A 16,799-nucleotide genomic window follows, 5' to 3' on the forward strand; every position below is an offset into this window, starting at 1 on the left:
TAACAAAAAAAAAATTAAAAATAAAATAAGGAATCTTTAAAAATCCTCTTCTGTAGAACCAGAAGTAATGGAGCTAAGTTAATACTCTGAGTAAGTACATTGATGAGTGTAGTTTCAGGTTTGTTCATGGCGGATCCAGGGGTGCCCCTTGGAGCAGGAGGAGGGGAGGGGTCCAAATAGGGTACCTTTGTAAACTGTACATTTTCTCCTCCCTCTTGAAAACCCAATTACGGATTTCACCACACTTGGCAGGTAGCAACCCTAGGGGGATAGGATCTCAGTTTTTACAAAAGAGCACCATGCTCCCCCTCGGGAGTCCTAGCCCCCCTGCCCCAAATTAAGGAACCTGAAAAAAAAAAAAAATTACATTCAACCCACTGAAGTTTATTTATTTATTTTTTCTTATTAAACTGCATTGTTCATTTGTTCTTAGAGACAGTGTACTTGTCAGATATTTTACCAGTGTGATGTTATAATCATGCATATGGATACCATGCCCCCATAGAAGCCCTCAAAGCTGCCCCCCCCCCAAAGTTTGCAATGTTCTCGGGTATTAGTCTGCAAGAATGCATGGAAGGTGAACTTGCAATACTCGGGTGAGCCCGAGACCCCTGGTCTCTTGTTCATGAGCAAGTAAATACATATTTAACTCTGTTTGCCAATTGGTACATCCACTGTTTTTTTTTTTCTCGCATGTCTAGAAACTACTTTGTAATTGCCAATGAATAAAGATTGCCTAATCCCCTTAAGGCCTGTTTTGTCACCCAAACTTTCCTGTTGTACTTGAGGTACATGTTTACTGTATACGCTGAATATTTCGCAAGGTTTTTATATTCACAAATTTCGCAAGTCGGGTGCTATTCGCGAAATTAAAGACACACAAAGATATTGACTCTGATCCTGATGTGAATGTGACGTGCGCGTTTACAATTCTCCTTTCAGTACAAGACTCCACGATCGCGAATTTAACCACTCGCGAAATTGTCGGGAATTCCCGAGTTGCAAAAATTTAGACTCGCGAAATATATGGCTTATACAGTATGCCTGAGAGGGGTGGCTAGCGAACAATTCAACCAAATTTGGGGAATTGACTGAATGCCAATGACAAAACAAAGCAACTTACATCTAAGTGCCTGGGCTCATAAGTAGTTGAAGGGAAATGAAAGAGTTCTCAAGATTAGACTTAAACATAAAACATTTTATTGTCAGTGTGTGTTATATGTTTCTGCGATATCTTCTAGATCACCTTGAAGAATGAGGTAGGCATGTTTGACCTGGAGGTCACAACCTTTCAGATGGGCGTCCTCTTTGCATGGAACCAGAGGCCACATGACAAGATATCACTGGAGAATCTTCGGCTGGCCACAGAGCTGCCAGACCATGAACTCAGGAGGACTCTGTGGGTAAGTTGACTTACAGTCATTTTCTGGTATTTTATCTTTTCATTTTGTTTTTCTTTGTGCGTGTGTTTTTGTATAGATTTGCTGTCAGTTTCTTTGCTGGTTAGGGTATCTTTTTACCTTGCTTGGTATACAAAAAAAAAAAAGAAAAAGAAAAAGAAAGGGGGGAGGAGAAAAAGAAGAAGTTGAGAGCACTTGTTTTATGCATAGGAGACTAGCAGACAATATTTGTGTACATTGGAGGCTACTGTAAATGTATGAAATTTCCTTGGCAAAATGTTGAGAATATACAGATATTGATTTTATCGTTTGACTTGTATATATTGCATCATCTTCATTGAATTTTACCTTCCCCATGCCAAATTGACATATTGGTGTCAACATTGGTCACATTTTATTCTTCATGCATCAGTTTTGCTTTTTTTTCTGTGCAAATTGAAATTATTGTGCACCTTCAGAGCGAGTTGACCACTCGCCATTTTTCCAAAGAAGTTAGCCTTCTTAAAGTTATATGTTTGTGAATTGAACTTGACTCTTTCTTGATGGTGTTTCATGCCCAAATTTATTTGTGTACTCCCTTATTCTCAATATGTAGGCTATTATGATTGATTATGCAAGCTGAGTGACACTTAATGGATGAAGATGAAGCATTTACATCATTGGTTGGTGATGATCTCTATGCGTGATTCCATTTCGCCATTTCGTGCAACATGTTTACAAGTACTTGCACATATTTACAGGACACTGAATTTATTTCTCGCTATAGAAAAAAAAAATTGTCATGTTGTGTAAGTGAATTTGAAAAGTTTTCCACACATTATGTTTTGATTTCTGGTATATACACTTCAAACTGCACAAATGATAATACACTTCATCATAACTCCTTCACAACAGTCACTGGTGGCATTTGCCAAACTCAAAAGGCAGCTAATCCTCATGCATCCTGAGGCTAAATCACCCAAGGAGTTCAGTGATGGAACTGTCTTCTGGGTCAACCAGGAATTTGCTGTCATGTAAGTCTGACCAAAATTTGATGCACTGTGTGTCTGTTTTTTGCTTTGAAAAGTGATGAATTCCCCAAGCTGAGTATTCTGAGAGATGCGTGGCTTTGACTCTGTGATAACCATCAGGAGATGGTCCTGCTGTCAGTAGAGCCACCTGAGAAGGACAGGCTGTCTGAGCTCTAGACATTTTTCATCTTTTTTTTTTTCTTACTGATTTGTGCCACATTCCTGTCAGTGTATTTGTGATGTATTGTATTCACTTGGATTTTGCTTGTGCAGTGGACAAACCCATCTGAGAAAAAAATAAAAGCAAATTTTTCTTACCCTTTGGAGCAATTGGAATAGAAAATTGAATGACCAAAAATTGAATGACCTTTTGTTGTTATACAAAGTATGTGTTTTTCAGCATCTGATGAGCTACTTGTAATGTTGATACAGGAATCACATTTGAAAGATGGAAAGATTACTTCCACAGTGTAAGAGTAATTGAAAATTATTGATATGGAAAATTTTCAGTGTATGTATACATGTTCATATGTTACCTTAAAAGCTAGATTGTGTGCAGTCTTTGCCTCATTTTTCATATCCTGTTGTGGAATGTGCCAAAGTCAGGGTAGGTCAAGCACACGCTGATGAGGTTTTAGTTTTACTTTGTTTTCACATTATCTAATTCCCCATTCTCTGTCCAGTTGTTCCTTTTTAAATACAATGAATAGGGAAAAAAAAAGAAGAGAAAGAAATTGGCTGTAGTATGTTTACGAAGTGTCTATGAGACATATTTGCTTTTTTTTTGGGGGGGGGGGGGAGGTGTTGAAGGGAGATACTTTGCAAATGAAGCAGTATTTGATTCAATCATTAAAAATGTAAAGTCCAAAGTAGACAGTGCCTAACAGTATTGTGTGCAATATTTATGTATATCAAGTTGAGTACAGTACTATCGATATACGATGTACATTTCCCATAAAACAGAGCAAATATGACTATTCAGTTGTAAACAGTGACTATCCAAAGTCATTAGAATGTTGAAGCTCAGGCCACATGCAGAACTTTGCTGTTTTTGAAGACTAAAGATTTGAAGAAAAAAACATTCTGTTTTCATTTATTGTGTATCATGTAAATCACCACTGATCCCTCCAGAAAGAATGGCAAGCCCCAGAAGCGAGGCAAGATCAACCTGATAGGCAGGCTTCAACTATCCACAGAGAGAAGTGCTGAAGAGGATAAAGAAGGCATTGTACAACTCAGGATTCTCAGGACTCAGGTGTGTTCAAGATCTTCATTTCATGAGGCATTACACGTGACTTTGTGAAAATAAAAGGCACATCCTTCGTGTCTTTAACATAATATGATGATATCACCATTTGCACCAGTAGGATATATTTCACACTTTCTGGAAAGGCTATTTGGTATTGATAGACATGTTTTTTTTTTTAAGTTTTACCTTGTGCCATTCATGATGGTAATCCACTTTGCAAGCTCCTCTACTTTCCACAAAGTTAACTAATATGTTGTCTCATTACGTGATATGTCATAGGATAATGTTATGATGCTATGCATTCATTTTGTGTTTAACAAGGGTCACTGAAATCGTGCTTTAATATGCTGTTTTACATATTTATGACCTTTGCTGATGTTCAGTCCAGTCCAGTGATAATGAAGATGACATCTTCAAAGAGGCATTTAGGATGAAAGTTATTCCAAAGTTCTTGAATAGTTAAAGATGCCAAAGAAGGATTTAGAAAATCAACAGCTGACATTACATAATTATCTAGATGATCCTAAGCAGACAATATTATACAGATGATGACTGGCGGGGGAGGGAACATACCGAATGTTCCACCTGAAGGAATGGTTTGAAATGCTATTGAGGGAGGTTATAACTTATAGCCTCCCGAAATAGCATTTCATACCCTGAGAATGGAACGTTTGGTACATGTTCCTGACAACAAAAGTCATCATCTGTTTTATTTCATGGGTTAGTCAAATTATCACACTTTCATACGCATTACAATAATCGGTCATCTGCTTTTTCACATTGTATGAAATAGGCAAATTTATCCTGTCGATTGCGTAAAAAATATGATCGTTCAATTGTTTGGTATCGTTTGTCATTTCTTACGTGAAAATGTTTTCCCATGGGAGAACATTACAAAAAAAGTTCTGCCCATGGGCAAACATAACCAATGTACCTCCATCACGTGAACTTGTTTAGCCAATCACTAACCAGTATTTGACTAACCCATTTAATATATGCGTACAATGCCCTTTTTTTCCAAGCGTATTTGCCTCTCTGTTGAAGCTTTTTGAACCATTGCTTACCTGACAATGCTATCATATATGTACAATCCACAGCATTGGTGTGGATGTCGATTAGTGAGTGAGGAGTTTACTCCATGGAGTGATCTTTGTACCACATCTGTGGAGCACTCCTCATAATTATGCTTCTTAGTGGGCAGCTCGCAGTAGTGTGCTTGTTTTCGGGAGCCTCTAGTCTTCATGCATTGTACATGACCAAACCAGCTGAGCTGGGCATAGCTTGTGATAGCTTCAGTGCATTCAGACCTACATAGCTCTCTCAAAAACCTGCCGAGGTACTCTATTACATATGTCAGTGATAGGGTGGAGTGATATGTGTTAAGATCTTAATTAATTATGAATCATGAGACAAATCTAAATTTATGCAAATTGATAATACCTCACTTCACTTGGTATGCTTTCTTTCCTTCACTGGTTAGGGATTAGAGATGACACATTGAAGGACTTGACTAATCAATATGTAGATTTCACTAGTAATAACTTTGCAGACTAAGTTACATTATATCATGACAATGCCTTCTTGTATCCTTCAACAGGAAGCAATAGTGAAGATCATGAAGATGAGGAAGAAGCTGAGCAATGCCCAGCTGCAGACAGAGCTTGTTGAAATCCTGAAAAACATGTTCCTCCCTCAAAAGAAAATGATCAAGGAGCAGATCGAGTGGCTGATTGAACACAAGTACATGAAGCGGGACGAGGGAGACATCAATACATTTATCTACTTGGCCTGAAAAGATGGAGAATCAGACAGTAGAGCTATGTGTTGCAAATGAAGAATGGTGCCTCAACCCAAGGGGTTGGAGAAAGATGAATCAGTACACCTTTGGGTGTACATGGTGCACATGTCAATGGTCAGCAAACATGGTGCTTTGCTCTGGGAATGCAAGTTGCAGCAGAAGAGGTGTTTTGTTGGATATGTGTTCTGTGTCATCAATCTAGCATAGTTTCAGCAAATGTCATTTCATCACTGCTGAACTGAAGCAGAAGCACACATTGCTATCTGTAGGAGGCACTCTTGAATGGGCAGACGAGAAGGACAAAGTTTGTATCAATTCAAACTTGTCGTTCTCAAGTGCAATCGATCTTACTTCTTGTGCCGATAGGGGTTATATACTATGGTGTTGCATGAGTATAAATAAGTATAAATGCTCATGACACTGATTTTTTAAAGCTTTGATCCATGCTGAAAACATGTTATTGATGTTCTCAATTCCTCTTCAAATTTCATTTGAAAAGGATTATAAAGTTTTACTTTTGTAACCCATGCAGTGGATGTGATATTATGGCATCGTGAATCCCATTATGATAAAAACCAATAGAACAAGCATTCAATATTGAGAGGAGATTTTCTTTTTTTCTTTCTCTTTTCTTTCTTACTTGCATGCCTACAACACAACTCTCTTGATATAGAAAGCTTAGTTCATAAACATTTACAGAAATACTTGCTATGTGAGAGGATATTATTTTCATGATCAGTCAAAATTACCTCACACACTCATAAAAGAAGGTGTAACTGAATCTCAAGCTCTTGATCGCAGACTCATTTAATGTTGTGATGTATGGATAGAAGAATTCTGCAAATGTCACTATTATCAATTGCTACAGCTGGTGTCTTGAAACAAGTAGAGTAAGAAGGGGGAGGGGATTAGTAAGGTGACTGATCTCCTTAACTTCAATGTTACTAGGCACTGTATCCATGCTGGCTATGCACTAAACCCCAGACTGCCATATTAATCTGTGTGGACGCCAACTATGAGTGAAAAGCAGTAGCACAATTAGTTTGCAATGGTTGATATTTGTTTGTCTTTGTTCTCCTTCCAGAAATGTTCTGCACAAAGTCGTTTAAAGAGATTGTGCCAAAGTTGTACTTAGCAAGAAGGGAATGAAGCAGATGCATCTTGCATCAATTGTTACCATGTACTGTAAAAGAACAAGTCACACACAAATTGAAGATTGGTATGCATGAGAAAATGAGAGACCAATAAAGAAGGGGGAGAGGGATTTATGAGGTCAAAGAGTTTGAGATTATTATCTCTTTGATACTTACAGACTTGCCATTACACACTCAAACAGTTTGATGTATTACTATCTCATCTATAAGTCCATTACATGCCTCTCCTGCACCTATGATAATGCACTCCATGCATCTTGCTGTATTTACCTAACATTGTCCCCACTACACAAATTATTTCAAACCACCTGTAATGAATTCATGATGGCAGTGCACTTATACTCTGTATATCCATTGAGCAAATTGCTGAATTGCTGTGATGTTATCAATAGCATACATTTGAAGCATTGCATTTTAAAGTACCCTTAACTTCACATGAAAATGTGCTAACAAGATTATTTTCTGATATGCAAGTGGGGCTTCACTTCACTAGCTGTTATTATCTTGTCCCACATGAGCATATTCCAATGGCAAGCTGGTCATCTGCTTTTCAAAATTACCCTTTTTACAAAGTTAAATCCTGTGGTCTTAAGTTTCTAATTATAGTGGGGTTTGCCTGTCTTTCTTGAAAGGCTTGATTATACTGATCATTTCGCTGTACTTTAGGTTAAGCATTAAATGCTGATATTATGTAGCATTTGTTCAGTCACTTTCAAGGTTATGTGAATTGATCAGAGAAAACTGCTGGCCACTATCATGTTACCCTGTTCTCTGTCAGAGGAAATGAAAAGTGCAAGGTGCATTTGCTAATCATTATTATTCAGATATCCATTGCTTGCAATCAACACAGTGCAACTTTGTTCTTTAAGGTATTATGGGACTGATGATTTCATTCATCCTTCCACTTGATAACAGTATAGGAAGCACTAAACAATGATTTGCCACATGATATTTTCGTAGTATTACTGTCTAAGAAAACCTGGGTGACCTATTTTTAACAGATCCTGTGATTGGTGAGGACTTACCATCGGCCATTTTAGGTATGTAAATCTGAAGGCATGTGCTTTAAGTTCACAGTGCCAGAGGTGTATAAGTGCATATGTTTATGCAATACAATGTAAGTGATTTAAAGGCATGTGTCATACAGTAATATATATGCTCAATCATTCAGGTTTCATAAGTATGTCCCTGCACATATTTATGTGCATTTTTCAATAATTCTATGAGTGATGAATTATCATTCAATTGCTTGATATAACTTGTGGGCAGACAGTAGGATAGGATGTTAATTAACCTTTCAATATGGATCTTTGCCTGAGTTGCAGGGTGAAATGTGCAGTTTGCAGGAAATTTTACAAGATCTGAGGGTTCATGCTAGCAATTTCTATGGATCTTGGCAGGTGCAGGCTCTGTGAGTAGAAGCATTAAGTTCAGTGGCAGTCATGGAAGTTAAGAAATGGAATGCAGGTAAACTATAAAGTTGGAAAAATTTTAAATTTTGATCACTCATATTGCAATACATAGTGAAATGTGACCGATAATTGTCACAGAAGTGTGGCTGGTATAATTTTGAGAACATATGTCAAGGCCATTGTTATTGTTAAAAATATGAGATTTCAAATTGAGTGCACAATTTTGCTATAATTAACCAAGATATGTGTATAACTTGAACAAAGCATGATATTGAATGAAGTCAATATTTAATTCAAGTGTAACAGGCCAGGGATCAGGGTGTGAGCTCAACTTCTAATAGATGACTGAGTTAATGAGGTAATTCAGAGTGATCAGAAGAACAGGATTTGATCAGGTAGGGATATCATAGAATGGCAGGGGAACTCGGGTATTGAAGCTGAGAAAAGGCAACTGATCGTAAAGATAGTCACAGCTGTTGAATCATCAGCAGTTGAGCAAGCAAGCCGTACACAACTGTACATTTTATGACTACAGTACCTTAAGAGTTTATAAAAAGATAACTGGTGCATTTCCAATGTTTCTTTTCTATTCAATAGACCCTTGTTTTTATCTGCTGTTGGTAACAACATGCTCTGGATTATGATTAGGGAGTCGGTAACACATGACTTTATAGTATATCTGTGTTACTTGTCTTTTTGGGGGGTGGGGGGGGGGAAGGCCTCTTGGACATTTGCAGTTTTGATACTTATATAATTATGATGTTTGAATTATGTTGATTTGTGCAAATTAAGTGGTTGAAATGTACATGTACAAATATACTGATGAAGAGAAATTGAAATTCATACAACTGTTGTCACTTGAGCAGTTCTATATTCATGAGAGTGAAAAAAAAAATTGAGAGAATAAAATTATGATGGAAACAAGAATATCAAAGATACTCTGAGCATCAACCTTTGTAATGTTTGTGCTTGCCCTATTTGATTTAACTGTGATTTTTTACCCATTGCAGTGTAAGCATTGCATGGAGTGAAAGCGTGGAACCTGTCTTCTTTTTTCTGTTTTTATTTTAGAACATATCCTCCCACAGTGATGTTCAGATGATGGTAATAAGAAAACCCTGAAGCAGATCTGTAAGCTTTATTTTTCTCCCAGGAAGGGGGCGGGGGGCTTCATGTATCAACCTCATTGACTCTCCCAAAGGACTAAGAAATTTACTGAGTTAGTACGTGCATGTATTAAGATCGGATGGCAGTAAATTGACAGTTCACTATGTACATGTCATGCAGGAGCTTAGGCATGATATCTACAGACTTTATCTCTGTCCAAGGATTTACCTGTGAGTTGACTGCAAGTACACAGAAAACACTTGTTTGAGGTGAAGATCTCACTTAAATGCCAGTGAGAATTTATTATACATGTAGCATGATACCGTAAGAAGTACTTGGGAAAAAGGTTTAATGATAAAGTTCTTAGATTTGAAGAGTTTTCTTGTAGAATAAACTAAGATACCGTGTGTCTCTGATTCTGTATACCTTCAGATGGTGTGTGTAGCTCTTGCAATATTTTATTCTTGAATTACTAATAATGACCGATATGACAGTAGCACTATGAAGGTATGCAGAGCAATCTTCCTGGAAGCACTTCAGGGTGTAGAAGAAATGAGAAGATGTATGCTTGTGCCAGAAAATAGATTTGAGAGGAATTCAGTTCAATTCAATTTAATTCAGTTCAAAATATCCTTATTCCAATCACGTCTATCAAAAGGCATGAGTACATTTACATGGTATGTGATAGTTAAACAGTGATCTTATAAGGAGGGCAATACTCAAAGTTACATACATTAGTACATGTAAAATCTGCGTGTAAATTGTGTTGGATTGCCCTTTCGTAAAATAGCAGTGTAAATAATTTCCTTTTAATGAAATCGATGAATCATTTGCATATAAGGTTCTGCAAAAGTTACAGACCTCAAGATCCACCAGTCTTGTTGAAATACATCCCAAACTACTGGAAGCAGCAGCTCCTATAATATCCGGCGGTCTAATTCATCTCACCTGTTCAGCGTCTCATTGCGTACCGGGTTCATTCCTGGTGAATGGAAGAAAGCTAGTGTCACTTCCGTAAATGATACAAATAACTGCCGGCCCTTATCATTTATTCCAATTGTACTGATTTTAAGAGCCGTGCATCTCCATTTGTGAGTGTTTCGTGACACATGACAATATTGGCACCCGAACAGCCCGGGTTTCGAACCCCCCTCCCCCCCCCCAAAAAAAAACAAACAAACAAACAAACAAACAAACCCAACAACAACAACAAACAACAAACAAACGAACAAAAACAAAAACCCAAAACGAAACAATACAAAATAAAACATATTGCAGACTCTGTTCTAGCATTTATTCCCGACTTTTTGTAGAAGAACATGGATAACGGTTTACTTGCCGGAGGGGTGTTTTTATACTTCCAAAAAAACATTCGATTCGGTAAACCACTAGCAAACCAAAACTTTACTTGCGAGTGCGGTCGGGCGCACTCGCTAGCACGCCAGATCGGCCCCGATGGCATGTCGGTCATCGCACGGGACCCGACGTGATTGTTGATGTTATCTGTGTGAAGCGGCGTTCCCACAATCGTGCGATCCGTAGAACACCGCGATTGGCCTTTTGTAACTGATAGCGAAAATTTTAACTCAGAAATTTCACGTTTGCATACGAGGTGATGCGAGTTGATACGTGTTGGTACACTTGGATGCGATATGACCTCGATTAGTTTGTTTCAAGCAATACGATCTGTCACGATCTAGTCTCCCGTTCAGTATGATCCGATAAGATTATCGTGATTGAGTCCACGATTGGTACCGATCTATCACGATCAATGCTATGGGGATCTCCGGTCTGGTACGTGCAGCTACGTTCTGATATGTTCCAATACGACTACCGCGAACCAATGTGGTCTGTTGAGATAGGATTCAATATCCATCACGATCGGGATGTAAAGCGACCCTCATTAGAGCTGCGATTGGTCCCAAATGGGATTATCATATCCGGCTGACAATGGATTTCATTGTTTCCCTAACTTCTGCAGAGTGATTTCAATCCACAACCACTGATGATGGCCAGGGCTGACAGGTTGAGGTTGATGGCAACGTGACGTTTGTAGTATTGCGAATGACGATTGCGTTATCATCAGACAGGAAGAAGGCGAGCAGCACCCAGACCAGCCACAACCTAAGATAGTCCCTCTTCAAAATTAACTTAAAGAAATTGACAGATTATTCAATCGAAATCCTCACGCCCCCCCCCCCGCCCAAAAAAAAAAAAAAACAAACAAACAAACAAACAAACAAACAAACATAAGATCAGATCATTGTCCCCTCTTCTCCAGAAAAAAAAATCAAGAAAAACGCCTTCCTCTGAAATACATGTAAAAAGTGTGATGAAATGTAATCTAAAAGTAGGTTTGGATCTTTTTGAATGCTAACAATAATTATGTTAAATATACCCTGAATTTAAGAAAGTTGGTCGAATTGATAGCATTGCTTGTATGTTTAATTTCATATTCGCATAATGTGTATATCATGTGCCTTTTTATTTCAAAATGTCTATCTCATGGGGTAGGTATTGAAAGTTTGGTTTAACTCACCCAAATAAAATTAATGCCACTCGTTAAAAAAGTTTTACGCAAAATTTTGGCAGGGATACTGGCTACACTCATTGACTAACTTCTGTGTGAAAATGAGAGTGATCTTTATAGTAATGTACAAGTGACCTTACATTCACGACAATGGTCACTTTTAAAGAGTCACAAAAGTTATTTTTGTGGGGTATGCGAAACATTCTGCTTCTGGCAAATGTTTCAATAGCGTTATTTTATGATCCATTGTTCCACCCCACCCTTATTCAATATTAACAGTACATTTCTGCATTTCTTGCTCCATCTTTAAAGCGTGTATGCTCACTCAACCAAGACACAACTACTCCTTCTTATACTCGACGTGTGCTGTTAGGTGTGGTAACAATATCTGATGTCAATCCTTTCAATAAACTAAATGGGTTTTGCAGTTTGATGAGGGATGACTAAGCCATTTTCCTCTAAATTAATGCCCAACCAACCATTTAAAAAAAAAAACAACGTGAAAAGTGTCACAATTGATGTGAAGGGGTCAAACAATGGATAATGAAAAACAACAGCACTTAATCATTACATATAATATATACACACACAAGAAACAGAATACTTCACAGACCCTCCCCAAAAATACTATTAATATAAGAAATTATCTTAAAAAGTAACCATTTGTCTTTGATGTGTGCCGATTCATGCACGATTCATGAAGTTATTCTCATTTTTATAGTGACGTTAGTCTTGTTAGTCAATACGTGCAGACATACCATTGCCATTTATTATTCGTTTTTTGCTCTTTTTTTTTGGGGGGGGGGTTTCGTTTAAAAGTTTCCCCATTTTGATATATGTATATTATATATATATATATATATATATATATGTATAATGGTATACAATACGATGATAGTAATATGTATAAAAATATATCAATATATAATACAACTTTAATCTCACGAAATTATAAAAAATTATGAAAAAGTCGATCCTGATCAACACGATGAAGAAGCACGATTAGATGAGATTTGCTGCGTTTTGTTGCGATCCAAGACAATCTAATACGGTGATCACGATCAAAAATATATCATGTTGATCGCAGAAACTTGTTGAACCGTCGAAAAGATTTCTACGATTAACACGAATGCCACGATTTTGAAATCTGATATGATCTGATACAATCAGATAAGATCATCACGATTGCTTCATGATTTAGACCACGATTTGAGTCGTGGCGCCAATCGTGATAGTGGGAACGACGCATTAGCCTACTGCACAGCATTATCATGGTTACCAATTAGGGTTGGGTGACGGGATTGAAAGTTGTTTGCAGGGAGTAATGACATTAGTGGATAGAAAAGAAAAGAAAAATGTTTGTAAGGAATGCCGACGTGGATGGGAAATAATATTTCATTTCAATTCAATTAATTTTTATAATTCTCAATGAAAAAAAAAAATCACCTGTTGTGTAACAAAATAAAATGATGCCAAGTCCCATCCTTAAACTATCAAATTAGGTGTACCACAAGGGTCAATTCGTGGTCCCCTTTTATTTTCAATTTATGTCAACAGTCTACCCGAGTGTACTTCAAAAGGTGTTATAGATATGTACGCTGACGATACGACCTTTACTGTCAGTGCTAGTGATGCAGCAGTTTTGGAAGAAAAGATAACTGTCGCACTAAACAAAGTTATGGCGTGGATCAAGAAAAAAATAGTCTCGTCCCTAACACTGACAAAACTTCTGTCATGATTATCGGTTCCCGTGCTAATCTCGGGAAATCGAAAATTTCAGAATTTCATTAAATGACAGTTTGATTAAAAGAGTTCAGTTCACCGAATGTTTAGGAGTTTTAATAGATGAAGAACTGAAATGGTCTAAACAAATCGAAAATGTATGTAAACTTACCCAGAAAAGTGTTTGCATGATAAAGAGTGCGAAGGTTTTTTTTTCCCCCAACAATTCTTAAAATTACTCTATAACAGTCTAGTGTTACCACGATTTGATTACTGTGCTGTCGTTTGGTAGAACAGATTTCAATCCCATACAACTAAGCTACAAAAAAAAAACCAATTCAAAAGAGGGCCACACAAATAATATTGGACAAAACATATGACACACCCTCGGCTGATTTATTCAAGAGTCGTAAATGCATGACACTAGACATACGTTTCGCGTTAAGTCGCGTTATGATGATATATAAATGCGTTCTTAACTTAGCATCTTCTTACCTTCATGTACACTTAGTTAAGCCTAATGATGTACATGAACATCACACAAGGCTAATAGACAGTGGAAGTCTACGTGTGCCAAGATTTCGCTCTGATTGTCACAAGTGTAGCCCAATCGTATCTTCTTTACTTGACTGGAACAAGTTAGATCATTCAATGAGATCAGCTTCTTCCGTATATTCATTTAAGAGATTGTTTAAACAAAGTTGTTATTTGTAAGTAACACACCAAATTTATTCTGTGCTAGCTAACATTCCTGCACAAATAGTGATGTGATTAATACAATCGGCATTCTGGTGAACTCTTGTTGTGGCATAATAAATATAGACTGTATTTCTGTATAATGTTACTTTGCAATGTACAATATGATTATATCTACGTTATTTTCTGTGTATACGTTTTGCTATTGAATGTACGTATGTTCATCAATATTATTCAGGGCTCCATGGAAGACCACTACTTATTGGTGAATGGGCTACCCTGACAAAAAATTATGAATTGATTAATTTATAAATACATAAATGAATAAATAAATAAATAGATACATGAATAAATAAATAAATAAATAAATAAATATCATTCAGCTTGGAAGCGCAATGGAATATTAGTATCATATAGAACATGGTCAATTTATGAAAACGTGAATCTATTTAAAGTAAGAAATGCTTGAGAAACACGATTTAACCTAAAGCGCAGGTCCCGGTACAAACCTTGTGTAAAAAATGAGATAAGGAGCTCGAATACAACATGTGACCAAATTAAAGACAGAATTAGACAGGTTATTCGAGGATATGGCAAATTCTTAAATATAATCAAAGGAGAACAAACAAACCACATGATGGAGACAATTTTACGGTTGCTGTGATAGCGATAATGACAGTGGTGTTTAGTGCGATTTATAGACTTTCATAAAACTATACAGTTGAGTTGGGTCAACAAGATATATGGGAACGTATTAGGAAAAAAAAAACAAAAAAACAAGGTTGCACATGTATCCTCTAATTAAGCTGCAAGGAACCCCCCCCCCCCTCCCCCAGGAAAAAAAAAATCCGACTGACAGCACTAACCTTAAAGCAAGCAAGAGTGACACGATTTCAGGCGGTATTTTTCAACCATGACGCTGGGGGCTAAGGCATTTCCCAGAGTAAGTCGCCGTGAGATCGCAAGGGATCTGACAGTGGATGAAGATCGTGTAGGCAATAAAAATCGGGCTGACTCGCGACGAACTGGTACGATTCACAAAAGGGCTTTTTACACTTGTGTTTCTGAACCCCGGACTTTCTCTGACCCAGGACTATCGTTAGTCCCGTACCAATTTTTTCAGCTTTTTACACTCGCCAATTAGTCCCGTACTATCTCTTGTCCGGGGCTAAGGAGAAAACTGACCTTTTTACACTCGTATTTCTTAGCCCCGGACTTTCCAAACCACATGAATATTCATAATTACGCTGTGTACTGTACACGTACACGCACGCACCGGCAGCCCTTGATTACCTCGTTTCTGATTGGTCAGTGAGGGTCGGACTTCGTCTCCGTCGCTTAGCCCAGGATTATTTTTTCGTTCTGTTTACACTCACTTGCTTGGCACCGCAATTACGGTGCTAACCCCTGCTATTTTGCAGGGCCAGATAGTACCGTACTATCGGTGGGGCTAGCCCACTTTGGCAAAAACGAGTGTAAACAGAAAGTGGGCTAAGGATAGTCCCGTACCAACGGTGGGGCTAAGGCCCCCCCCCCCCCCCCCCCTTAGCCCCACCGTTGGTCCGGGGCTAAGCAAAAATTTACAAGTGTAAAAAGCCCTTTTAGGGCTTTTTACACTTGTAAATTTTTGAGCTTTCTTTAAACACAAAATGGTTGCTTTTTGTGTGTACTCTAAGAGAAACATTTCTTAACGGATCCCATTTTAATTTTGTACAGATGTCATGGTAAAATCTGAACCCCGACAGATGATGCTGCCACTAATGTTCCGCCTTTACAGGGTCAAAGTTCATCGCTATGCTATACAGAATTTCTTGTGTCTGCTCTCCCATCAACATTTCTCGAATGATTTCAAAACTCATATGGAGGTGCATTATGATGAAGCCTCACCCGTTATTGTTTTCAGTGATGCTGCTCCCAGTGTTCCGTCTTGTTTAGGGTCAAAGGTCATATTTTGGTTGGTGTCTTGTGTGGGGCCTGGTTAGGCTGCGTTTCTTGACAGATTTCATTCAGGTGCGATATGGAAGCGTTTACATGTATTTAAGAATCAAGTAGTTATTTGGAGGGAGCGTCCTCGCTGGTTCCGTCTTTATTCAGAGAATGATTGATTTTTAGTATCGTTCATCTGCAGTATGCTGGCAACATTTCTTTACGGATTTCGTTCAATTTTTGTACAGAGGTGTATCATTGTCAAATCTGGAACAGACTGTCTTGTACATGTTTTGAGTCTGCTGCCAGCATTTCCTGCCTTTTATTGGGTCAAAGGCCGCCCACCATGTTAATATTTCTTGTGTGTGCTCTACCATCCAAATTTATTAATGATTTTTTTCTTTTTGATTTTTTAAACTCATATTGACCAGCCTCATGGTGAATTTAGGCACCTTCTCTGGGTTGTTGCTGGTAATGCTATTCCCAGTGATCTGCCTTTTATCATACGGTCAAAGGCATATTTTGGATTTTGGTGGGACGGTGTCTTGTCTCGCCATACAGGTGGTGTTTCGTGACAAATATTGTTGAAATTTGTACTCAGATATATGATGGTCAAATCTTGGCTCTTGTTGGTTTTGGTGATCTACCCTGAGTGTTCCATCTTGAATAGGGTTAAAGGTCATATTTCTGTTGCTGATTTGTATACACTCTACTTGCACACATTTTGACTTTTTTCTCTTTGGTATGCAGGCCCATCATAATTTCCTATGCATTGTAAGTTACACGAACCGGGGA

At 37.8% G+C, this 16,799-nt stretch overlaps 1 protein-coding gene across 1 annotated transcript in view; it reads left to right on the top strand.

The window, feature by feature from the left end:
- The window catches only part of LOC139738780 (cullin-5-like), a 59,017-nt gene extending 50,480 nt beyond the window's left edge, over positions 1-8,537 (top strand). The window contains exons 16-19 of the mRNA XM_071649417.1: positions 1,242-1,403; positions 2,295-2,413; positions 3,542-3,665; positions 5,257-8,537. Of these exons, the coding sequence (XP_071505518.1) occupies positions 1,242-1,403; positions 2,295-2,413; positions 3,542-3,665; positions 5,257-5,451 (600 nt within the window). The 3' untranslated portion in view covers positions 5,452-8,537. The remainder of the gene's footprint in view (positions 1-1,241; positions 1,404-2,294; positions 2,414-3,541; positions 3,666-5,256) is intronic.
- Positions 8,538-16,799: the final 8,262 nt, after the last annotated feature.

Source organism: Diadema antillarum, unplaced genomic scaffold (assembly GCF_040938485.1).
Source record: "Diadema antillarum isolate AM-2024a unplaced genomic scaffold, OU_Dant_1.0 seq00000768_RagTag, whole genome shotgun sequence".
Classification (NCBI taxonomy): domain Eukaryota; kingdom Metazoa; phylum Echinodermata; class Echinoidea; order Diadematoida; family Diadematidae; genus Diadema; species Diadema antillarum.